At 45.2% G+C, this 27,007-nt stretch overlaps 1 protein-coding gene across 1 annotated transcript in view; it reads right to left on the bottom strand.

Annotated features, from left to right (window-relative positions):
• LRIG1 (leucine rich repeats and immunoglobulin like domains 1) overlaps window positions 1–27,007 on the bottom strand; it is a 158,435-nt gene that overhangs the window by 46,896 nt on the left and 84,532 nt on the right. The window contains exons 2-3 of the mRNA XM_029958315.1: window positions 8,758–8,829; window positions 3,887–3,961 (exon numbers count right to left, since the gene is read on the bottom strand). Of these exons, the coding sequence (XP_029814175.1) occupies window positions 3,887–3,961; window positions 8,758–8,829 (147 nt within the window). The remainder of the gene's footprint in view (window positions 1–3,886; window positions 3,962–8,757; window positions 8,830–27,007) is intronic.

The raw sequence follows: 27,007 nt of genomic DNA, 5'->3' as shown, positions 1-27,007 counted from the left end.
TCCAGAGGTCTGGTTAGCAGGCTGAGCTCCACAGCTGCCCGACAGCCTGTGCTGGTGAGCCTGAGTCAGAGGATGCTGCCTGAACCAGGCTGGCCACCTTGGAACCAGGGCAGAGGACAAGGATCCACCTCCATCATCCTGTGCAAACATCCCCAAAACCTTCCAGGATGCATTTAGCCACATGCAGGTAGACAAAGCAACAGAGAAAGGCCCAGAGTAAGGGCTGAGCTCAGGAGTTTGTAGGAAATTCATAGTAACAGGGTTGATTGCAGCTCAGGTCCTCCTCTTACCTGGCATGCAGGCAAGGCTAAAAGTCCTTCCAGGCCAAGTTAGCAAGGAAGTTAAACAGACTAATTTCTGCTGCAAATAGGTAATTTCTTCCATCCTCCCCCCCTTCTCACCAGATCAGGTAACAGAGTCTCCTCGAGAGCCTACAGAGTTAACACACTCTTGCTGCATTCAGATGGGAAACCCTCAGCCAAGAGCATGTCAGTGAAAACATCCTGCCATCAACTCCCAAATGTCCAAGTCTAGGAACTGCAGCTAAATTACAAATGCTGTGGGAATTTCAGGCAAGGTTCTCCTCTCAGCTATTCCGATGTAATTTCGGAATGAATCCAGATTCAGTCTCTCCCCCTCCCAGCTGAATTTCCTGGCTTTTGTTTGCACTAACAGATGTTTGCATTTAATGTCTGTCTTTATTTGGTAACTCGTACATAGATTATTTTTCCCTTCTGTTCTATTAAAAGCCTTATCAAGTCCCTTATGTTTGCTCTTGTTGAGATGAACGACTTTGGCAGCATTTTCAACGTGCAAGGCAAACAAACCGACTCTTCGAGGAATAATTAAACTGAACTAAACTTCATGGCAGCGTATTAGGGCAAAGCATTTTTGATACATATGTTATGTCTGTGTCCATCTGCAGCCTAGAACATCCAAACACTTGCAGAAAGCTTTGAGAATTCTCTCTGCAACAGATTCTCACATAAATACTCAACTGGCCCAGGGTCTACACACACGTGGGGTCAAGCAAGTTTTGGGTGATGGAGACAGGTATGAAAAACCCCAAAGCAGGGAATGTAAAGTAAAGCTCATTAAAGAAAATCTTTATGGAAAATGTGAGTTTGGCAGTATGGCAGATTTCCTTCCCACATATCCTAAAGAAGAAAAAGTCTCTTCCCCTGTTTAAGAGTAAGAGATGAAGTAACTCATTCAAAAGGACTGTTTTGAGTGACAAATATACAACCCTTGCTTTTATAATACATTAACAGCCCTTTGGAAATACTTAACCACATGCAATATACAAAACTGACTTCAGAGGTTTGTGAGGTAAACACACTTCACACATTTCTAAACACTGAAAAAAAAAAAGGAAATGTATTTATTTTTCTTCAGCAGTAAGAATACACTGTAACACTATACACTCAAACATAAACCAATTTCTCAGTACACAAGTCTTCATTATGAGTCTTCACTCTGGGTTTGGTTTGGCAGCCTCCCCAATTATTACTTCACACATTTGAAGGCCAGGAGAAACCAGTATGACCATATAATCTGATTTCTTACATCACACAAGGCTAAATAACTTTACCCACCAATTTGCAAATCAAGCCCATTAACCTGGAGTTGAATTGAAGGACCATCTTTTAGGAAGCTATCCAATTGATTTAAAGACTCCCAACGATGGAGAAAGCTTCACTTCCTCAGCAAATCATACCAATGTGAGTTAGTCAGCAACATCGATTGAAGCAGGTACTTTAAAACATCTTTCAAGTTATTTTTATCTCTGATAAAAATTAAAAGGAAATGCAAGGGGGAAAAAAAGTGGCATTATCTGAAACAAGCTAAACAAAGAGATCCTTCTTGCAGAGGTATGACAGCAGCATTACAAATACCACTATCAGAGTTATTTATGTGTAGCAGCTGAGAAGAGCAATGCAGATTTCTGGAAAGTGATACTAAGCAGGTCTGTTTAGAATACCGTCCTTTTATCACTTGGCTTTGTACCTTCCCCTTCCCTCTGCACCACTCTGAAATTTCAGAGGAGCTGTAAATCTACTGCCTTCCACCAGTGATTATTCCTCCCTTCCAAACTGCTCATTTCATTTTAAGAATAAAAAACCCAAAGCTCCAGCAATTTGGTCCCTTGCCAAGGGCTAAATTAATAGCAAAAATAACAACAGGGGCTTGTGAGACTCAGATCACTTATAGACTTCATGAGAAAGAAAAGTCCATCTTGGGGGGGTCTAAAACTATATCCTGAATGGCAAATTCTATGCAAGCTTTCCACCCATAAATCAGATTTCTGGAGCTCTTTTTTGAATCCCGATGCACAACACACAGGGTAATGCAGCAGCCTGGTGAGCTCAGATCAAGTAGCAGGCAGATGCCTTCTCGTGTCAGGGGAGGCACCACCCTGCCCTGCAGCCCCCAGACTGCACATGTGGTCACAGAAGCAGGGAGGGGCAGTGGCAAGGGGCAGAAATCAAACAAGATGGTTTCCCACCAACTCCATGTGACATTTGACAGGCCTGATAACTGCGGAGACACAACCCACCCCTGCGCCCAGGAGGTGAAGTGGTTATTTATGCATCCAACAGAGATGCTTGTTGGATCCAGCACTGATGGAGCACTTTGGCTCTTGGTAAGCCCTGCAGGAACATGATATTCCCAAGAACCACATCAAAGGCACCGTATCTCAAACAAAAGCTAAACTCACTCCATGCCAGGAGTGAGATATGGACACCAGTTTGAAGCGAAGATCCTTAAACTGAATTAAGGCAGTGAGGGAGTTGTTCTGTTTTGCATATTTTAACACTGCCTAATGGAAGAGCAGGAAGAGTGCCAGTTCACTCAATTCTGTCCTTGATTTAAGTGACAGGAATGTACTTTTAGTCAACAGATCAAGGCTGTCTCAGAGTAAGTCAGAGCCCTTTGAGCATGAGAAGCCAATCACCTGGTCGTATGGTGACAGGTATTTTCCACTACAAAAAGTAGCAAATCCATGGTAAATAAGGATACCTGCCTGCAGGTGTACACTGCAGGCTGGAAGCCATCACTCAAACAGTTCTAGCACTTTGCTGAAGTCCCCATTAGCTATAAACACTTCCCCTTCCCAGGAACTTGGGAGGTATCATGCATACCTCAGCAAAATTCCTTCTCGGTGTGCATTACAAGCACACACATGCAAAAATAATTTTAGAAATCCACACTCTTAAGGTATTAAATAGTTTGATATTATAATGTTTTTATTCCCTTCAGCAGCACCATCAACCCAAGATCCTTGTGGAAGATACACAAGGGCTCTCAGGTGTCTAACACTTCTGTGGTCATCTACACCAAAGTGAGGAACTTCAAACCTTCTGCTGGAACCTAGCTTTACAACCACCGTTCTCTCAAAAGAAAATTAAAAAAAAAAAAAAAGAGCTGAAAGAGACCATAAAAACAGGTCTGGAATGAGTTCCCTGAAAGATGAGGATGTGAACAGTCTCTGGTTTTAAGAGAAAAGAAGAAATGATCAGAACAGGACCAGGGAGAAAAAAAGAACAACAAAGAAAAGGTAAAATTATACACTCCTTTGATAGCACAAGTATGACATAATGGTTGAAACCCAAAGGCAGATGAAGAAAATAAAAGTTTTATTCAATATGCAACCAACATGTGGAGTTTACTGACGTAAGTTACCACTGACCATATGAACAACATTAGCTGGGCCCAACCTCATGCTAATCGCGCTACTCCAGGTGAGATTTCTTAATTAAGGTGCCAACAGCCCATTAATGAAATCTAGACTCAGCAGCAATGAGGATGACACACAGGAAACCCTCAGAGGCAGCTAAACCCACCCAGAGAGAGCCCAAAGCTGGAGGAGGCTGCAGTGACTTACAGGTGGAGGGAGCGGACGCTGGAAGCAGCAGATCCCAGGGAGGGAATGGTGGTCAGCTCGTTGTTGTCCAGGCGCCTGCAACAAACAGAAATGAATGGCTAAAGCAAGCAGCCTGTGACCAGGCCTATGGGAGCAGGGGGGGCCATGGCACTCCCTTATCCAGCCCCCCACGTCTCCAGGAACACTGACATTTGGGCAGAAATGACATTTGTCTGGGGCTCTGATGGCCCCACCTTATTCTTTAATGCATGAGAGCCACCACCACCGGTCCCACAGTAGTGTCTTTATAAGATCAAGGCTTTTCCCCCCCACTTCCACCCACTCCCTTAAAGGGCCACTGAGGAAGGCACTGTGCCACAGCCCTCCATCTGCCCAAGTGTCCAGTCACGACAGAAGCAAGCCTGAGACAAGAGACTGTTGGCACCTACAGCCATGGGTCCCACTGCCTCAGGACACGGATTTAATCCCCTCCCCAAGCAGCAAACCTCACTTGTCCCTCCATGCCAGGTCAGGGCCTGGGAGCACAAGAGAGTGCCAGCCTCAGGCATCCTCTCCACACCAGGAAAACCTCTGGAAATCCCACAGGGATTTCCCCACAAAGCCAGCAGCACACATACAAAACAGTGGTGCTGGCCACAGTAATGCCACCAAAAACAGGGGACCTGCTGCATCCGGCTGGGGAGCACAGTGCAGCCCCCCAGGGGGATCACAGACCTCCCACTCCTGCAAACGCCAGCACAAAAAACGACCCCTTCAATGGCCTAATGTTTGAAGTGTTTTTCTGACTGAAAACAGATCCTTGCCATGTGACCGGCTCTTCCTTGGTTTAAAGAGCCCTTGTTTGTATGGTGAATTAGTCAATTAATTACTGTAACAGTCGCTTGTCTGGCTGCTTGAAAATTACCTAATTTCTCAGCCACGTTGCCTGCTCCCCCCTCACCACCACATGCTGAAGCCATTAAAGCCAAGCCCCAGCAAGGCCGAAGTGGGAGGCACACAGGGGCTCCCCGGGACCCCCACCCACCTCTGATCCCATCCATCAGCCACTGGTGGCCTTCAAACTGCTCCCCTTCCTCGGGGAATCTTGGAAAGATCACAGTCTGAGTGCAAGAAGCAGAGCACCCTGTAGCTGCACAGCCCAGGTGAGCTAAGCCACAGGCACGAGTTGGGGCGATCCTAAATTATGTTGCTGGGGTTTTTTTTTCTTCTTCTTTCCCTTCAAACTATTTTTGGCAGGTGGGAGAGGGCAGTGGTACACGCATCCCAGAGCTTCCCTTCTGGCTCCTCCAAGAGGAGGCAAGATATTTGATTTCACGAGGAGTTCCAGGCACTGCTGGGATAAAAGCTTTCCTCAGCCTCAGCTCTGCCTCTGACATTATGCCCATGCCTTAAAATGTAAGGGAAAAAAAGCCAGCCAGATGCATTGCAGTTCAGCAAGGAGCTCCACTCTGCAACTAAAAGATCACTCTTGCTCATGGTCCAGAGCTTCCAAAGCTACAGAGCAAGCTGGACAGAGCATTAAAATGCTTATTTGTGCCATGTCTTCATTAACATCTAACTGAGCATCTTTTGAAAAGCCATGGGAGAAGGAGGATAACTAGGCCCACCCCCTGCTAGCCTGGGTCAAGTCTGGTTAAGCAGCTCCAACACCAACCAGTGTCTAACAACTGGTCAAAGCCTCCTCTGACATAAGTGTGATATTCATATATCAGCCTCCTGTCATGTCAGGAGTCAGTCAGAAGTGGTTCTCCCACCTCGTTTTCTCTCTTGGCTCACAGACACCAGTTGCTGACATAGAGGAGACGGCCAAGTTCAGTATTTGCCTGGGATTTCCCACTCATCTTCCCCTTCTCCCATGTAAAGGAATGAAAAAGAAAAAAAAAAAAGGAAAAAAACCTCAAACCAGAACAGCCAGGCTCAACGAATTTAAACTTTCAGTCTCCTTTCTCTTCCCCAGCCCTTGCCTTTGATGACACAAACCCGCTGCCTCTGGATGCTGAGGCAGAGGAGGAGGGGGGGCCACACATATAAAATATTTACAGTCCAGTTGCCAGGCTGGTGTCAAGCTGAAATGGAGCCTGCTCAAAAATAGCACAGCTCTCCAGAGCTTTCAGTAAAAGGCACTTAAGAAAATAAAAGGTGAGTTGTTTGGAGAGGAATTTTAGCACAGCTACTACCTTCTTTGTTACAAATGAGGCTGGAAAATCTCAGAGCCATGCAACCATCACTTTTGTGGATCCCATGATCCATATGACCTGAGGAAACCTCAGAAAGGACCACAGGGCCTACCCCCAAAGCAGCACCCTCCATCCCACCCTTCCAAACAAGGTACAAGAATGGATGGACCCCAGGGATTGTCATTAGAGGAAGCCAGCAAAAGAGATGAGAGAAAGCACAGGCGTCCTGAAGGAAAGTAACATCCCACCCCAGCACACCCCCTGAGCTTCCACCACTTATTTCAGAGCATGTGGGATCACAGTGTTTCGTGCCACTTTGAGACACTAAATTTCATCCCACACAGACTTAAAGCTTTAAAGGAAAGAAAAGTTGCTCAAACCACAAAAAGGCCACCAAAACAAACCACACAAACAACTGCCTAAACCCAGGGAAAGGGAAAAGTGTAGGGTAAGTTCTGCTATTACTTTATCACAATCTCAGTAAAGCACAACAGAGCATCCAAGATAAGCTATGAAGTTTAAATCCTTTGGTCTGCAGACATTTTCTTAAAATCAGGGGAAAGCAAGATGTTTTCAAAATACATCACACTAATTATTCACATAGAGAGACACACACAGAGTTTTAAGCCTCATGTAATGCTCAGGAACCACAGACACCATGTTTGAAGCATCATGGGAGGTTTCAGGTCTTATCAATGCATCTATTATTTGGGGCAATCTCTTTCCCTGAGGGTGCCTTGGTTTGCCCAGCGCAGCATGCACAGCAAAACACTGACTTGTTCTCAAGACATGCCACAGCATGATGCTTATTTCATGAATGTTTGTAAAGTGCTTAAAAAAAACCCTCAGAAAGGAGATGCTCTGGCAATACAGATGTGGTTCTCCTTGTGAAATGAAGTTTATTTCAGTGGTCTGTGGTTTAGCTGTTATTGAAAAGCAACCAAGATTGGTAGATAGGGCTTTTAATAGAGCTTCTCCCTCACACTTTCCAGAGCCTGCCTTCCAGGCTCTGCTCCAGACCTCTGCCTCCCTTCCAGTCTCCCATTTCTGACTGCTCCCTTTCCCTCCTACTCAGTCCTATGCTCTCTCCCTGCTCCCTAACCCTGCCCTTCTGACACAGCAAGCAGCTCCCATCTTCACCATTACTTTGTGGGCTGCATTACCTCCCCCAAAACCCTGACACCTTTTTATAGTGTCTAACTGTTCAGTGCAGGGCTTGTCCTGCCCTCCACATGTGCAGCACTTTGCACAAGGGAGTTCCCTCCCCGAGGAATCAGGAGCCATACACATTCCCCTGAAGTCACATGCCTTCAGGCACTTCCACGAATAAAAGCTATTGCTAAGCCACAGTCATGTTAAGATAATTCAAAAGTCTCATGGGATCAGGGCTGCAATTCTCTTCTTTAAGCCCAGAGTAATTTAAAGCTTTCCACAGTTTAAAGAGAAGCTGAGAAAACAGATCCTTTAGGCAGCGTTTTGCTGACCTGCATCACTTTCTCTCTGAGGATGATCATGAGGAACTGATTTCAGAGCACTGCAGTCACTCCTGATGCATATTCCTAACTTAGTCATGATTCCTAGCAAGTCCCTACTATTAATGTAAGCAGGGGAGCCCGGGGCAATCAGGTCAGGGGAGAGATGCTACAATAATCCCCATACTCCAATCTGGCATCAGTCAGGCAGAGTTCCACCTTCTGCCTATTTGAGAATCACAGGATCTGGCCCCTCTTTGAGCCCCAGAGCCAAAACTTAATGAAAACTGACAGATGACAAGAGAAAATGCACGATACAAACAGAGCACAGTATTGTTTCTGAAAGGAAATGTTTTTTCAGTTTCCCATGAGGCATCAGTAGCTCTTCAAACAGAGTCCAAACCTCAAGTATGCCAGCGATTCACCAGTCAAACACGAGCTCATTACCTCAACCCACCGCCTGCAATTTCAGTCACTTTCGTTTTTCCAAACCCAAAATCGGAGCTCCAGGAATCCCTGTGAATGGCTGACTCTGTGAGTGTAACTGCTGAGCCTCTACACAGATCAGGAGCTTGGAAATCCTGCGATTCCCCCCCAAAAAAAGTTTATTTTGCCAGCAAGGGGGGGTCTGGCAGAGCCACTGAGACCTTCACCAGCTCCTTCTCTTCCCCACCGGAGCAGAAGACAGCTCTGCTGTTCTAGCCTCTCCTGGCAGACTTCAAACAGAATTTGTTCTGGTTCCAAAAGGAGTACAAATGTCTGAGAAAGGAGGAGACACAGTTAAGTGCTTTGTTATCCACTACACTACACCTTTGTTTCCTGGGAGATTTGGGCTAGGTTGGCATCAGGTATCACAATCCAGGCTGTTCTGCCTTGCTTCAGGGTTATCCTTTCAGCAAGGAGCTTTGTGTGTATGTTCAGGTGTGTTGGTTGAACTGCTCCCTGGGAGCATTGCACAAGACTGAGGGAGGCAAACTCCAATGATTTCCAATAACAGCTCTGCTGTTTTAATTGGAATGTTGTGTTCTGCTAATTGATTAGTAAAAAAAAAACAAAACAGGACAGGTACAATATGGAGAAAAAAAAACACCCTCCACACCAAGTCAGACCTCATTCAAGTTAGCTAAAGGAAGGTGCTGTCTTAGGAAACGAGATAAGATTTCCCTCTGGCTCACAAGCTGCCCTGGCAAAATACAATTAAAACATTTGAAGGAATACTTACACTTCCTGCAGGTTCGACAGCTCTGCAAAGGCAGAAGGATCAATCTCTGTCAACTTGTTGTAGCTCAGGTTTCTGTTAAAATAAAAAGACAGGGGGATCAGCAGACTGCAATTCCCCTGCTCAGCAAAACACAGTCATCTTAATTATTCTGGACTACACTGGGAGGGTTTGGGTTTTTTTAAAAGAGAGAACTTAAACTGCTGAATACAAGACTGAGTTTAGTTCCATGACAGAAATATTATCTAGCTCTCCCCAAGCTTTTCCCTCCTTTGCATTAGATTAGTGTGGTTTTAATTTGTCTTCATATTACACAATTACATTTATTATTTTACTATTGGTTATTCACAACCACAAAACTAATCACAGATGAATAGGATATTTCCTGACAAATTAAAGTCTGAACTGAAACAATCAACAAACCGTCCACTAAATATTTTATAGCTATATTCACATGGAGTATTTTTTCATACCACTGTGTGTTACACACAAAATGTGCCCATATAGATACTTACACATTTACTATGTGTAAACATAAAATATATTCTACATTTTCTAACAAGGTTATATTATTAGTATATCACTAAATGTTTTTCTAACCAGTGAATACAGCTTTCAGCCCTGCAGCAGTACATGCTTTGGTCCTCAACAACCTCAACCAACACCTTCCAGCTACCCAACAGCCCAAATCTCTATCACATTCTAGCACTTCACTGATGGACAGCAAATGGGTTGTGCTCAATTATCTGAAAACAGACCAGTGGTAGAGCAGACCCATCTCACAGGACATCCCTGATTGGAAACACATCCAGAGCTCACCATACTTTGGGAAGGAACACACTGCAAGGATTGCTAGGGCCATCAAACAGCCAAAATAATGCTAATAAAGTACCAACTCCAAAAACCACAAGCAAGAGCTTTGCCACACTCTGTTTTAGCACCACATGCTGAACAGCAGTCTTCCCTCCAAGACAAGCACACCACACAAGACAGGTCAAACCTGCAGCCAGGGACTAACCAGGAGAACACAGATCAATTAAGACCTAGTGACTAATGATGCAGAAAGTAACAAGTGGTAATTAAGTGATCTGTGCAGTGCTGGCATGTTTCTGTGAGAGTGTAATCTAAAGAGGGAGGAGGCAAATTGATGGGTGGTAGCAGAAAAGCAACCACAGTGAATTGTAAGGAAATTGTGAGGGGGACCTTCTTTAATTTTACTCTGCTCCACACCCTGCTCTAGGATATTACCGTGGGTAAAATTCATCCCTCCTGTCTCCTCTGCAGGGAGGTTACACCCTCTTACTGCACCTCTGAACACAACCCAAAAGATCCATGGCCTGATTTTAGATAAGCCTTCAAACACTGAGTTGCTTATTCAAACAACCAAGCCAGTCTGACTAGAAAACCAGCCAATCTTCCCTGGTTTGTGTTTTTCCTTGCTTTAAAACTGTGCCCACAGAATGCAAGCAGGTCTGGAACCCAAACAGGTAAACAGGACCTAAGTCACTGAGGCACCTACTGAACCCAAGCTACATGACACAAGAGCTGAGGCACACAAAAAAAGGGCAGAACAGCATTGATGGAAACCACCTGCTTGAACCACTCGTGCCAACCCACTGCACTCTGTGGGAATGCAAAGAAAAACTTGGGCCCACAGCAACCTTACAAACAACCAAGACTTGAAAGACTACAAAGCTTAACAACTTTGCATGATTAGCACAAAGCGATCAACACCCCCTTCAAGCTAAAAAGCAGATATTGATCACCTGCCCTCTTATAATGCATTTCTGGGAAATCCTCAAAGCGTTCCCCTGCACAAAGGAATCATTTGATAGCTCTCATGATCATGCTGTTCCCCATTTCAGAGCAGCCAGCTCCTTGCATCTTTGCCCGAAATGTTCAATTTTTTGCCAACAGCTGCTGTGGAAGAAGGCTCTACAAATCAACAACACAGGCTGGCTCTTAACAGAATCTAGAACTGAAGCTATACGGGAGTGTAAAACCTAACCAAGCATCTCGGTTTAAAATATGCTGTCCTGTAAGCCCCTACTGTCTTTTAAAACACTCAAGAGACCTTTAAATCAATACCAGCCTACAGCAGATATCCATTTCACTATGAACTCAAAGGCATTTATCTAAATAAAAGTCAAACTGCAGTTTAAACTCGGAGTGCGTTTGAAAGCCAAGTCCATATTCATAGCACAATTACGAATTAAAGTGCAATTTGCCCACAGATTACATTACTACTTTTTTTTTTTTAAAACCACACAGCAAGATCAGGTTGGAGCTTGTCCTTGCCTGATCCACAGGCAAAAGAGAAAATGCAACAAGTAATGTCCTATAGGCTCAACACAATAAAGACCAAGCCGACATAGAATACTAGTGACAAACTGTAAGAGGGAAATACAACTGTGGACATGACTGTGCATGAATCCATCTGTTTTCATGTATTTCTATGCCTTTATTGCAGCCAACCATTGCATTTCTTAAGGTTATGTATTTCTCCTCAACACATTCCTCTGCAATAGGCTAAGGGGTTATTTTATGAAGAAAAAAAACCCCCGAGAATCAAAAGCACCAAACTGATCATACCTACACTTGTCAAAAGGACCAGATCCCTGGCTTAGCCAGAGCTCAAGAACTGAGTGACACTGATATGAACCTCAGAAGTTCACAAGTGAAAAAAACAAAGGTCTTTGTAAATTGAGGGATTTCACGGCCACAGTTTAACATCATCCAAAATGACTTTCTGATTATTATTGCTGCCATTCAAGATGGTTGAACACCCAAGTCACTGCACAAGTAGCTGGCTCTTCAGACAGCACAGTCGTATTTCATTGCTTCAGCAACAGAATTTTCAATGGTTGCTGCAGAAATGCAGGTGAACTTTGACTTCTTGTACGCCCAAGTCTTCAGTTCTCCCCGTTCTACCCAGCCCAACCACCACCTATCCTCACCAAACATACAATACACTATTCCAAAATCAGTGGGGAAATGCAAGCTAGAAATACAGTCAGTACAAAATAAGCAGGAGACTTGAAATTACACAGATATGCCAAAATAAAGTTTACTGAATTACTCACACTAGCTGTACTTTAAAACTTAAATTAAAATACCCAAGAATTTCTAGCCTTAAGCATTAGCAATCAAAGGATGTGTTTCCCAGAACTCAGATTCCCTCACTAGGCACTATTTGGCATGCAAGTCACAGCATTTAAGTGAGAGAAAGAATAAACGTGCTCCAATAGATAGATCATTGGAAGTCAGGAAACCTCCGTCTATTCCTGGCTCTCTTAATCTCCTGCTGTGTGACCGGGTCATGTCACATCACCTCTCCGGAGCTTTTGTTTCCACAGCCACCCTTTGTCTGTCTTGTCTATTTAGACTGTAAATAAAATTGAGGTAGGTATTGTCTTGGTTTGCCCGATGCTGATGAAATGAGGCCTCAGTCTTGGTTGGGTTCCAGTAATGCAAATAAAGAAGGGAACTCAAAACTTGAGGTCATGGGTGCACATGATGCTCCCCCACCCCAAGCGTGGGTCCCAAATGTACAGCAGTGCATGAAGCACTGCAGGGGCCGTAACATTCCCACCAGTTTGGTCTCTCCAAGCTGAGTGGAGATGCCAAGCCTGGGGGCACAGCTGTCCCACTGCTGAAAGCTGTCACATTTACTGCTCTCCCACAGCACAGAATGCATTCCTTCTTGAGGAGCCCCTTGGGATGATGCCACGCAGTACCCGACGTATCACTGAACAAATGTTTCTGCCATCAGTATTCCAAAATGTCTTCTTCAAAGAAAGAGTCATCAACACCCAAAGCCTTTCCCAAATCAGCACTCCTCTAAACCATCTGAGCTATCTCACGTCCTGGGCATCTCTTCAAAGTGGCAGTTTATAAAGCATCATCTACAGTGTTTTGTGCCAGTCCCAAGAGTCCATGTCTTTGGTGTGTGTCCTGCCCATTTCCTGGCACCTAACACAGGGTTAAGCTGAGCCCAAACGTGGGCATACCCACACAGACTGCCCAGAGTTCTGCCTGCTCCTCTGCATGGGTACATGTTTCTGCTGAATTACTCATGGGAGGATATTTTGATCCCTCCAAGGCAACTGTGGAAAGAAAACAGAATTCAACCAATAGAAATCTGGGACAAGAGCCTGGGCTGCGAGTTCAGGGAAGCATCCTACAAAGGTCAGAAGCTTCTGCAGCTGGCAGAGAAGATAAAGCAGAGCAACAACTTGAGTGGCCCTTAACATTCAGCTGGATTTTTTTCAGATCAGCTTCTACTGAACTGCGAGAGTTTGTGGGGGATTTTTAACTTTATTCTGACTTAATGGCATGAGAAGTGCTCTGCATATTATTTATCCATTACATACTTCAATTCTTCCTTGTATTGGCTAATCCAACAATGCAGGGTTTTCCCCTTTTGTCAGTAAGATGCCCATGAACAGGAACTGAGAGCCTGCTAAATCAATATGGGAAGGCCCCTGTTCTGTCTACTCAGCCATTCCAGTCTCTAAATAAGAAAGCAGTGTTTGCCTTCAGCTGGCATTAAGAAACTGGCACTGTGGATCACTGAGCACTGCAGAGACTGAAAAGAAAGCCTTGTTAAATAACCAGATATGTAGCCTGCCTTCAAACCACCTCCTAAAAGTAATAATGCTGTCACAGAAAGAGTCCTGCTTGCCAGTGAGGAAGCATCAGACAGTTCTCTGAACCATGAGATGCCAATCCTAACTCCTTGGCCAAAGTGCAGGGCAGACTGGGAGTTCATGAACAGGTTTCGGCTCTGCTTTGGGAACTTGACCAGTGCAAAGGAAAGCCACCTCTCTTTAGAAAACAGAGGTGGCTGTCTCCCCAGGCAAAGGAATAGAGACATATGTGGCTCCTGGTCTCTGCTCACCACGACGATGGCTGAATTCTGTTCAGAGAGGTGAAGGTTTCCGACCCTTACGTCAAAACCATTTATCTGTCAGTGCAGAAGATTATGTCAAAAGCGCTTCTGCACCTTTTGATGACAGGCATTGAAGAAAAAGAGGATGGCTTGAAATTCTGCCACTGCCAACTGTGGCTTTCATTTAAACACTTCGTCAACCATTGTCATAACACAACTCTTCATTGCTCCTGCACAAAAGGGAGCCGAGGGCCCAGAACAATTGAGCCCTGCGACAGGAATTCCTCTGGCTCATCCGTCGAAAGATAGCTGCCTAGTCTGCAGCTTACTGAATAGGCACCACCCTCTTCCCACATGTTTGTAGATGGCTTTACAGCGCTGGAATGGAGGCCCCATGCACACTTGATTGGGTATGAAAAGCATGGCTGCAGCTGAATTAGCCTGGGGATGAGGGGCAGAGGGTGGAAAAAGAGTGGGAACACGTTGCCCATGTTAGAAGTGTACAGCTGTGCAGGGAAGAAAGCACACTCGAATTTCTCTTAAACAAGCTTGGAAGGTGCCAGAGATGGCAGAGTCCTCACAAGCTGAAGCATTACGTGATCAAAGAGATTCATGGATGCAGGCAGTTGTATGGACTGTCAGGCAGAAAGAAGCAGCTTTAGTCCAGATTTTTACTCTTGTGCACAGGACAAGTCCAAATTCTATTCTCATGAGACAAGAGCAGCCAAACAGCTCCTGCCTCTAGTGCCAGCTGCTCACATCTGCACTGCACGGCAATTCCCTGAAATGGGAATTTTTCAGTTCTCCCTAAAACGAATCACCACTAAATGGAGTTGCCATCACAGTGATGAGAGTCAGGAAGAGCTTTCACATACCAGACATGCAGCCCTTAATTACCTTCTGGAGGATTTCTTGCAGGTTCCTTTGAAGTGGCTGATGCACTGCCAGAAGTCAAAGCCTCGACTTGGAGAAATCTCTCACCCAGCCCACCACAACCATTCCTGGGTTTCCTTTGAATCCACCTGCTCAACTGATATAAACCTCCAGATCCTTACACCCCTTTCTTCCTTCATGACCCTCACCTCCCATTTTACTGCTCCCAAATGCAGCATAACAGGCCCACAGTTCCTTCCCCAGGAAGGATACAGAGCAGAAATAATACATGTTTTGCACTGAAGGGTTCTGCACCCACACTGTGTCTTGCAGTTCAGCCTCAAGCATGATCTCCCACTCACTGCTGAGCAATACCTGGAATCACAGAACTGCTGAGGTTGGAAAAGACCTCCAAGATCATCAAGTCCATTTACCCAGCACTACCACATCCACATGTTTTGTGAACATTTGTAGGAATGGTGATTCCACCACTTCCCTGGGCAGCCTGTTGCAATGCCTGACCATCTTCCAAGTGAAAACAATTTTATATCCAACCTAAACCTCCCGGTCATTTCCTCTTGCCCTATTGCTTCTTATCTGGGAGAAGAGACCAACCCCCACCTGGCTACACCCTCCCACCAGATAGCTGCAGAGAGGATAAGGTCTCCCCTGAGCCTCCTTTTCTCCAGGCTAAGGAACCCCAGCTTCCTCAGTTGCTCCTCATCATACTTGTGCTCCAGACCCTTCCCCAACTCCACTGTATTTTCCCTGGACACATTTCCCGGACACACACCTCAGTGTGTGTCTTGTAGTGAGAAGCCCAAAACCAAACCCCGGATTTGAAGTGCAGCCTCACCAGTGCCCAGCACAGGGGGCAATCACTGCTGCCCTGGTCCTGCTGGCCACAGGATGCCACTGGCCTTCTTGGCCACTGGGCACACACTGGCTCATGTTCAGCGGCTGCTGACCAGCACTCCCAGGTCCTTTTCAGCCAGGCATCTTTCCAGCCACTCCACCCCAAACTGAGCCCCTTGTGATTTCTTTTACAGTGTACCCTGACTACAGTGTGCTGCCTGCCTGGGCAAAGCATCCAGCTTACAAGAGACTCTTGAAATGGAGCACAGAAATATCCCACACCAAGCATCAGTAACCTCCCAAAAGGAGGGAAGAGCAACAAAACACCGGGCACCACAGAGGGGAATGTCCCAGATGGCTGCTCTAAGTGCTTTGGAGAGAAGGAGGCTCTACAGACACAGGGAGGACACAGGGCACCCACGAGGGTGAAGCTGTGCCCCACCACTGAGAGGTTCTGTTAGCAGCTCAGCAAATGTGCTCACTCAGGCTTTACTTATGTCCTTGTTCAAATTAGCAGCAGCAGCATCATATTAGCTTGGGTTAATAGCCTGCTCATATAAGGGGCTTTATGTGCAGAAGGGAGTCAACTTAAGGGCAACCCTCAAGCCATAATATGAGCTAATTTGACAGTGAAGACAAACTTTGAGAGGTCATCCAGACACCAAGAAAACTGCACCATGAATCACTCTCAGTCATGACCAACGATACTGTCTAAAGGAAATTCCTGCAGCATGATCCCCAAAGAATCGGTACCATGCCGATTCCAGTAGATGCATGGGGCCATTAATGCAAAGAATACTAATTAAAACCACATCAGTGAGAAGCATTATGCCACACTACAATTTAATTTAGCACGTGGTTGATATGGCTCAAGGAATTCAGGAATTATCTTACCTTTAGGTAACTTTCGGGGGTACATTTTGAGCCCTGTCCCTTCTCCTTGCTCTGTCACTCTGTGCTCACAGCTCTTTCACCACGCACAGACCACACTTCTGGCACATAGAGGTGCCTGCACATATAAGCCTGGTGAGCACCCACCACAGCTGGTCTGTTCACACAAGGCTGTAAATGTAAATATTTCCATTATTGTCGACTCCCAGGCTCCAACAGGCAGCACAGGAGAGCAACAACACTCCTGGTGTCTAAGGAAAGGCAGGAGTCCTTCGCAGGAGCACTGGGTAACACTACACTGCTGCTGGGGCTTCCACATCTGCACCAAGGAACTTTTACAGCCTTGTTTGTCTCTTTCAACAGGGCAGTGTCACCTTATTTTAGGTCCTGTTTGATTTACACAAATGTGCTTTGACAAAACCTAGGATCTCGTTTCCTCCTATTTTAATAACCTTAGCAAAACAGGAGTTCTTGTCTGCTTTTCTTCTTTTTCTTGAAATATCATCTCCTCTGAATACCCCTATTTTAAGACAGAAAAATTATATTCAACTTAATCTACATAATCATACATATATGCAAATACTCCACAACATATGTACAAAGCACTTGGGTAACTCAGGTGTTTATTGACCTTTTGCTATCCCTCTGCAGCACCAGAAGAGACATGAGGATTCTCATTTCACCAGGGCTTGATCCTGGCCCACTCAACAAGAGTTCTCAGTATTTCAACTGCTCCACGTTCCAAAAAGAGCATTTACAGCCCTTCTCTTTCCTGGGGACATTGACAGCCCTTCCCAGCAGTGAGTTTGGGACTCAAACCAACAGAAGATGGCAGGGCAAAGGAAGCAGGAATGACCAGGTATTCAACAACGCCTTCTCTGCCTCTGAAAAGAACACCACGAGCAGGCACAGCCCACAGTCACTGAGGCTACAAACCCTCTCGTCAGGACTGCACGTTCCTCTGCTCCCAACAAGGCAGCCCAGTCAAAGGCAGTATTGTGTGTAGGGAATAGGGGATCCTGCAAGGGTTAGAGCAGGCAGTATTTAATTGCAGCAATTTTTCACTTTATTTGCCTCTCCTATTAAGCTGCACTGCCTGAAGGAGACTGATCCTCTCCAAAACACACTGAGCCATCAGCTCCAAGGATTGCATCAAAGCAAAAACACATTTCAAAGGAGGCATGGACATCTAAATAAAAATAACTGTATTTAATTTCACATAAAGCAATCCTGCTTTACCACCTGTGACAGGTAAGAAGTTGGAAGGAAAAGCAGGATGTGGAAGGTTTTTTTTAACCCGCAAATAAAACTCCACCCTTCATCTGCCCAGACACCCATAGATTTTATTGCTTTAATTAAAGTGCTGACTACTGTCATGAGAAAGACATATCCTAAAACCAAACCCCTGCAAGTTGTTTGCTCCACTGCATACAAGCAAACTCACCTTTCTATAATTTGATAGAAAATTTTTTTTGGTGATTTTGCATCCAACAAGGCAAAGTACTCTGTGTCTTAAACCACTGAAGCAATGGCTGGATAGCCCAGCTCATAAACAAAATATAAAACAAATTGCTCCTGCTTCCATCACCATTGTGTTTCTTCAGTAAATCAATAAAGGCCATGACTTCTTTACTAACATTTTCAATTAAGGTTTCCCACTGTGTATTCAACATATTAAACCAATTTATTGAAGATTAACAACTATATAATTTACTATACATGTCTACCTTAGAACTGCTAAACCTCCTTTAACTAATAACAAGAGCTACATTGATAAATAAGCAATAAGTGCTATTTACAGTTTCAAAAATGGCTCCTTCTGCAAAGCAAATATTTTCATCTGAATGTTGTGCAATTTTTCACAAGTACTCACAGCAGATAAACCATGTTAAACCTTTGGCTTTTTCAAATGTTTGGCAAGACCCACAGCAACGCCTGAGTGCTGGCAACTGAGCCCTCCCACTACATGACTTTGCACAATCCAGCTGCGGGTTACAAGTTGAGCGCAGAGAGAAGGAGAATTCAGAAATTCCTTGAACACTGTTCAGAAGTATCCACGATTTTAGAAAGCTTCCAAGGTCAATTATTCAATAATCCATATTTTAAGATAAGTTTTCTCCTAGAACACAGAACTGCAGTGCATTCTGCTCTCCTTGGGGATCCAAGTGGTTTCAATCATGCCTGCAAGCATTTCTGGTAGGCTCAGAGTGCTTAACTAGCCAAAACAACATTTTTTCCACTACTCCAACACCACTGTTTATCAGAAATATTAATTTAGTAAATACACAACCAGGCACAAGACTTTGGTGCAATTAACCAGCAGCACCATGTGTGCACACCCTGCACACTGGGATGGGAGACCACCAGGCCTTGATGACAAAAGTTTCAGCCCACACCTGGAATCATCCCTTTGCAGAGCCCACAGTGAGTGAGGCTTGGCCCTGCCTGGTCCAGTGGCACAGCTGGGCATGGCCTTGCCCAGCCTAGTCCATCATTAATGGTGGGGAGAGGGCAGGAATGCACTCCCACTGTGTTTGCCCAGCGTTTCACTCTGTCCTGCTTCTTCTCATTAACAGCTAATTGGGAAGGACTGATCTCCCCCCCCCCAAAAAAACCTGCTTGCTGGGAAGTGGCACAAAAGCTAGTCAGGCAAAAAGTTGGGGGGATAGTCTTGGTAAAACAGCGCTCAGATTTTTCCTGCTCAGGCATGGGAGCTCACCCACTCGCTCCTGCTTCTCCTGCACTTGATCATGCTTTTCCCACCTGCAGAGAGGGGCTGCAGCACCTCCCTGCTCTCATGATGATGGTACATAAGCATTCCTAAAGACATTTCCCAGAAAGAACCACTGTTGTCCTGTTCTCCATCTGGCTGGCCCCGTTACACTGCTGTTTCACTGGTGGCTGCTCCTCGTAAGCCACCCAGTGCATCTGCTGTATCATCATCCAAGAAAAATCTCAGCAAATAGAGCTTAAAGTCAGTGTATCTCATTAGATGTGCTGCAAACTTTAACAAACCAATGGACCAGAGCCCAAGCAACCAATTCAGCTATACCTGCCAGGACAGAGGTAGTGGTCACCCTCCTGGCTCTGCTCCACCATTCCCACCTGGCAGCAATAACTGGTCTCACAGAACACCCAGACAACAGTGGAAATAAATCCCTCTCTGATCCTAGGAACAGTCCAAGTGGAATTACAACACTGGTCTCCTTACTATGCCCACCATGAACTTACTCAAGTTTAAAATCTGTCAGACCAAGGACATTCCCAGCACTTTCCAATGCCGTGGGCTGAAAGTGAGAGTTTGGCCAAATCCAAAGCCCTTGTGTGTGGAAAAGAATGATGTACATAACCTCAAAGCATCATCTAAAGGACTCGTTACCCAGAGGGCAGTCCATGGCTGGCAGTGCTGCCTGTTGCAGGCCAGCTCTAATCCCCCAGAGGTGTGAGAAACACATGGCAGACAGCTCTCCCTTTCCAGTTTAAAAATAGTTCTTCTTTGTAATAAGAACAGCATTTTAAAGGGCAAAACCTGCAGATTTTAAGCTAAAAAAAAACCTAAGGTGGTCATCCTGGCTGGAGGTGTGTGGTTTACACAAGTATCCACCCTCTTTCCTTTCAAGTAATCAATGTCCAATCACAATGCACTTCCATTCCAAGCACTTCTATATTGCCAACAAAGCACCAAGCAATTTAATGCATTTCTAACCCTAAATTGGAAGCTGTACTGCATCCAACTGATTCAGTTTGTTCAGTCTTAGAGGAAGCCCCAGGAACAAAATGCTAGAAGTAAAACCACATGCACTGGTAACGTTACAGAAATAGATACAAGAAGAAGCAAATGTTCTGTCCCTTTTATTTTATCTGACCTCCAACCTGGTTTAATTGACCTTCAAGATGGAAAGGCTGCATTTAAAAGAAACCATTTCCACCTAGATCAAGAGAAATAAAAGCCAAGCTATATATAATGCATTTGCCACAAAACAAAGCAAATCAATATAGCATGAAACTATCTTTCACTTGACAATGAAAAGCCAGAAAAGACTTTCAAGTTAATTTACTCCCTATTTTAGGTCCTAAGCAAAGCTATTTTCCTCAATAAACTTGTTTCTCTGCACATGCCCCGAGAACAGCAGAGATGGCTTCCTCTACCCTCACTTTATCACAGTCTCTCACTCGATGGCAGACAGCTGTATTATCATCTCTGGGTAGCAAGAGGCTGAGGCAGCACATCAGAGGCACTGGTGTGACACAGGAAGAAACCAGCAGGTCAGATACTGTATGACATGGTAGATTCTTTCCTTACAATCCATGTGCTCTAGAATGCTATATTCCTGCCTCGGTGTTAAGCTCAGGGTCATCTATCAGAACAAGCATTCACACTTTTTTGGCATAACTCCCGCATTAGTTTTTGCCACTGGGACAGCAGCAGGACACCAGCAAGGATGTCAAAGGAGATGGAGCTGAAGCTCAAGTCTCTGCCCAAAAAAATACCACAAAGTTACTGAGGCAACAATTTAATCTATTGCTGCTTTCCATAACGTGCCAGCTTTCATGTTCCTTAAATACAGCAGAATGTCACAAAACATATATTCACACTTAACTTAAACGTGTAGGTGACTTTCACTACGTGAATTTACAGACACATTGGCAGTTATAAACACAAATATGTACACATCCACATATGCATGAGGCAATACAATTACAGTGATGTATACAGCTAGAAAAGCTTTATCAGGAGAGTTTGGGACAGTTGTACAGTTTATGACTGAGTAGTGAAGAGCGCTAGTAAAAAATTTTTATTACACTCTGCCCCAACATATAATGTCACGTCTTTTACAGAAGCACTATTTTAAAAATCTTTGAGAGCTTTACAGTTTTTATTGGTGCTATTTTGCAGCTCCTTGCACTTACAAAGCCAGACTTCTGTATTAGTGCAACTCAGACTGCAGAAAGTCTCAAAAGGAGTTCCAGCCAATAAATTTTAGAAAGCGCTTCAAATGAGCTTAATCTTCCCAGATCTGACATCTTAGGACTTTGCAGGATTTAAAGACAATGACTATTTGCAGTGGCTGCAGTTTTTTGCTCTTCAGGTCTCTTAACCTTTCAGGAGTCCTGGGCAAATAGGGCTCCAGGTGAAGCAGCTGCCCATGAGCCCACACTTGCTCCTGCTCCACATGCTCCGTCTTGGGGGTCACTTGAGCTGTGCTCAAACCCTGTATTAGCATCAGTCAGGCGCCAAAGCTGAGCACACCATTATCCTTCAGATCAGGAAGGTATTTTTTCATCTACTTCAAAGGGCTATGATGTACTTTGCTGGATGGACACCTTGATTTATTATTCAGTGAACTCCCTCGGATTTGCACATTTTCTCAGCTAAAAGCATCACAGCTAATTCAAAGGGAAGGTAGATGTTGAAGGTTAAATCAAAGAACAAACTCTCTCCTCTATAGATTTTCATCCTTTCCATGTTCTAAAGGGATGGAAAGGAGACCATTACCCTATTCTTTTGCTATGGGAAACAATTAAGAACTCTTACAAAATTGCTGGATTCAGAAGGTATTTGGATAAGCTAATTTCTTCTTCATTCAACTGTTATTACTGGAATTATACTGCTCCACTTGGCACTTGAGATCAGATTTTTTTTGTTATAACTATCTTAGTTTCTGCACACCAGAAGATCTGTATGTGCCAGGGGAGCTCCAGTCCCAGCTCAAAGGACAGGGAACCACTTAGTCTGAACAGATGCTGCATCAAACAACAGATTCTGCAGGGAGATATTAAAAGGCAGACAGATCCTTCCCTCTTGCTTTGAGTCCACTTCACTTGGGCATAATCCAAAGTAGATCCCATCTTAAAACTGCCTAATGGCCTCTAAAAACATTAAAAAAAAAAGTCCCATAATGAAACTCCACCTGGGTGGCCACCTGAAAATAGAAAAGCTAACACTACAGTTCAGCCAGGAACAGAAATACCCTCTCACTCTTCCGAGTGGTCCTTGCAAGCCCAGGCACTGTGCCAGGGGCTCACCATTCACTACTCACACTGCACCTCTCACAGGGCCAAGGGCTCCTTGGCTTCACACCAAGGCCTCGTGCTCCAAAACGCAATTATTTGGAAAACATGAATGCAAAAGGTGCTCCCAGGGTTTGTTATTGCACATGGAGGGCCACAGGTGTACGCACTGCTTTAGAGAACTCAAACCATGTCCTTTTGAGAGTAGATAAATTAATCTCTATGAAGAGAATAATAAGCAGTGTCACCATTTCAAGGGAGTCAGAGAATGAATTCTTAGGGCTCGTGGAAAGCATTGCTGCTCTAAGCAACAGCAATGAGGGAAAACAAAGGTAGCACTTCACATGCAAAAGATGAAGAAATCCTGAGGTGAACCACGATGGAGAACCCAAGACACCCCAGAAGAGGAGTCATGGGGGAGATGAAAGGGGACAAGCCTGAGGAGACCAGAGGGTAACAGCACATCACGTGACTGATGAGACAAAGGAACACCCATGCAAGTCACCACAACTGTGCAGCCACAGAGAACAGATAGTTTTCTCTCTTTCAGGCATGTCACACCTTGGCTGTGAGCTGTACAGGTTTCTCAGTTCTTCCTAAAACCAGGCACTGCCAGAGGCAGGACCCTGGGTCAGACAGGCCACCGACCGCGGCACTGTGGGAACGCTCCCCGTTCCCAGCCTGGCCAGACTGCAGCAACACCACATTCAAAAACACATTTTCCTCAATTTGTCACAGCAAGTGAGGTATGAAATAAAAATCTTTCCAGATCTTCCAAACACACAAGTTCCCCCCTCCAAAGTCTTCTGCAAACCAATGAAAATTGCATAAAAATAAATTGCAGTGCATTTTATAGGGGAAAATAACTCTACTGCAACTGGAAACACATAATCTTGCTTTTCTCTAACAAAACCTACAGGAAATGGCTCTGCAAAAGTTAACTAAGTGATACTGAACTTTCTCCAGAGTGTTGTATAGGAAATAATGCTGCACAAATGACTGTCTGATTTAACCTTTTGTCCAGACCACGCTACAAAGCTGTACTGCAGGGGTATCTGGCTGATGTTAACAATCCTCTGGTGTATCCTCTAGAACTGCAGCAGAGAGAGCAGGTTATCTCACACATGCTCACCCTTGCCACAGCATAAAGCCCAGGCAGCCAACTGCTGATGGAAAACAGCATTTTCCAATTTTCCCTTTCTGTGCGTGGCAGTTGGGTTTTATTTTTTTTATAAGATGTGGTGCAAAGAGAAGAGCAGAGCAGATGCCTGCATGCCCTGCACTTGGACCTGTACCAGAGTGGCAGTGCAGACATATCAAAGGTGTCCCATCCCTCTCCACATCTGTCAGACCATCCATCCATCCATTTGTTAGAAATCCCATAATGTGATCCCACAGTATTTGTGGGTGAAACTCCCTTTAGCATCATATTTCTCAGCTCCACCACTAACACTCACTGCGCTTTTCTCCCTTTACTCACCACCTCCACCACCCCAGGAGGGGCTGCTTTGTGCAGCAGCAAGAGCCAGTGAAGGATCTTACACTCCCAAGGCACCTCAGGAACAGCAGGTCTGCCAAGAAATCTGGTGTCAATATTTGCCTGGAACTCTGCAATCACAATTCCACAAACTGAGCCAGGCTGCCCTCCCATCCTCTCTCCCCCAACATCCACACGCTCCAGTGTGGAGAAGGTGCTGCTGCAAATACCGGAAACAAGTCTGGGTTTCAGACTTCATTTCCTTCTGTCAGAAAGGCGGAGCTACAGCTTTTTATATATGTAATATACATATGCACACACATCTACTGAATCCCCAACATCTCACTCAGTCTTCACTTTCCATTAAATACACCATATGGGGAAGAAAAACACTAAGGAGAAGAAACCAAGGCTTTTCCACATCCCCACAAAGCTTGGGTCCTGTGTAATTAATTGTTTTAACCAGGACAGAGCTTCTCAAGAGCTACAGAACACATTTACTGCTCCAACACATTAGCCAGCAGGAAACCATTTCAGGCTCTTTTTTTCAGCAAACTTGACACCACCACCAAAGTTGCTCCAAGACACACAAAACACACACCCATAGCGGAGAGAGCCAAAAAAATCTGTCTAGAGCAAGGGAGGTTCACAATAAAATGCCCCCCCCCATGGAATGACACTCAATTCGATATACTGAATCAGCCACTGGGAGGAAAGCCAATACACAGGAATACTGCAATCAGCCTTGGGAATCAGCTCTAGTAGGTCGTTCCTTTTCCTGCAGCCCAACGCTTACGTCAAGTCACATGAACACAATTACATAAAACCGTACCTTTTCCATGAACACCTTCTCTGGGATAAAGGTTCTCATTTTACTCCACATAAAAACACTCTCCACAGGTTTATAAGCTTTAATTGCTATGAGAACACATAAAAAGTGCCCAAATAAGTCTATTTAATGGTTACACATTAACCATCATACACCTCCGGGCCTGTGTTATCCACCTATTTGCTAAATCAATAAACCACTTGTAGGTAAACTTTTTAGAAATGTTGCTGCTGCTGAAAGTGTTCCATTTCTATTTACTAATAACTTCATGAAATTGACTGGAAACTCCTACCCACGTCTGAAGTTTTCTTCTTAGTTCTTCTTCTACAGGAAAAGCAAGCTGGTTTTTAGCACAAGGAACCAAAACAAGTATCTCTCCTGTGCTTTAAACCGGACGCTGGCCCACATGAGCAGTGCAACTCCAGGCTGCGAAGGACCTGGGTGAAGAGAAATGTGTGTGTGTGTGTGTGTGTGTGTGTGTGTGTAAACGTGTGTGTGTCTGCAGAGCCAGAGCTCCTCTGAACCAAAGGAAACACTGTAAGCCTGGACAGCCAGGAGCAAGGAGGGAAGGCATTCACATGAGGACAAACAGGAAGCATTAGCAAGGGGTTTTAGGACAGCATACACCCAAAATATTTATTGACAAATAAAACTAAGGGCATTGTATTCAGTGAGAACATTCCTCCACCTTCAGCTGCCACTGTCCTACGCTCACCAACAGGCCAATTTGGCCAATGAAGCAGCAGGCAATGAGGTGGCTTGTCTGCAGCTCCTGTGCATCAGCAACAGATGGGACAGCATCAAATACAGCCTTACCACAATAGCACCTGAACCAGACACTTCAGAGAAGCTCTGCAAGGCTGCCTGCAAAAGCCCTCTGCAATCTTCACACACCACCGTGGAGGAGGGCAGAGAGCATTCCATTTACAGCCCCAGACCTGAAGGGACATCAGAAACCTGGTGCAGCCCCACTGCTCTCTTGCTATGGCACCAAACACCTGTGAAATTTTACCGTGGGCACTGACAGATGTCCTCATGTGCCATCACCCACCTCACAGACACATGCAGTTGACAGCAGGGGCACGAAGCCAACTCCTGCACCCCCCTGTCTCCTCTGGGATGGGGAGAGTGCGGGTGAGACTGAGCCAAGCAGCCTGAATGTGATTAAGTGTTGATCAAATCCAACTATTTCATAAAGTTTCTGGTATGCCCAACCAGCTTCCATGGTCTCTGCACTTTGCTGTGATATCTGTGGGATATTTATGAGAAGTCTGCAAATGGCTCCTTGGACACTTTTTCGCCCCCCTCCTTAATAAGTCAAATGCAGTGTGAAATTCAGAGATGCACTCTGAAATCCCAGCATGGCTTGATTCTCCAAGTGAGTGCTCTCACTGGGCAATGGCACCAGAGCCCCACACCTCATGACATGCATCCTTCTGGAGAAGAGATGATCCTACGGATGGAACCCTGAGTTTTCCTGCCAGGGGGGTTGGAACTAGATGACTTAAGGTCCCTTCTGACCCAAGCCTTTAGGATTTCTATGATTCCATGATTCCAGAAATAGTTAACACCACTGCTTTTTCCCCTAACCAGTTCCCCTGACCCCACATGAGGAAACATCCCTTCTCCCACACCACCTTCCCAGCCACTGACTTCCCAGCCCATCTGCAGACAAGCTCCCAGGGGGGGCAGACAGACAGCAGGCACTTCACACCTCCCCACCATAAACCTGCCCAGAGCAATTATCCGGCCCTTTTCCAGCTGGGAACACATTGCTGCCTCATTTATAGCACCAGAGCTGCGAGGGCAGCAGGCCCCAGCTAGGCACGTAGAGAAGCTGAAGCCCCACAACAGCAGAGGAAACGCAAACACGGGGGGCTCACTCTGCCTGCCCCCCTGCCTGTGCCCATCTTAAAAAATTAATCCCAATCGTAAAAGCTGGAGCACAGCCTGTATTTCAGGCCAAACAATAAGGGGAGGCCTTTATAAGTAAGGAATCATGAAGGTTACTTAAATTAAAAACAAACCACACAAACAAATAAACCTCGCTGTCTTTCTCCCCAGCCCCATGTCGGCTGCCTGCCCCACACGTGTTATCTGCAAACCACAGGCAAAGCAATTCCCTGCTCCATCCACACTGTTTCACAATCTGCTCACTCTGAACCTTGTGCTACGTCAGGAATTAAACAAACATTTCCTCCTTCGTTGGGATTTCCCCTTGCCCCATCCAGAGCTCGGCTCCAAAGTCCAGCTGAGCAGCTGGCACAGGGCTGAGGTGAACTGTCAGCTCAGAGCTCAGCATGATCCCCACCACCTCCAACAGCCCCCCAAAAGCATCCATGGGGGGGTGGTGGTGATGGTGATAAAGCACACAGACCCCCCTGCATTGGGTAAACCACAAAGAAAGCTGGGGGGCAGGTATCCA

The sequence above is a fragment of the Manacus vitellinus genome, unplaced genomic scaffold (assembly GCF_001715985.3).
Source record: "Manacus vitellinus isolate BGI_N305 unplaced genomic scaffold, ASM171598v3 scaffold_14_pilon, whole genome shotgun sequence".
Lineage (NCBI taxonomy): Eukaryota > Metazoa > Chordata > Aves > Passeriformes > Pipridae > Manacus > Manacus vitellinus.
The sequence above is the reverse complement of the archived record's forward strand: the minus strand, read 5'-3'. Positions and strand labels throughout refer to the sequence as shown.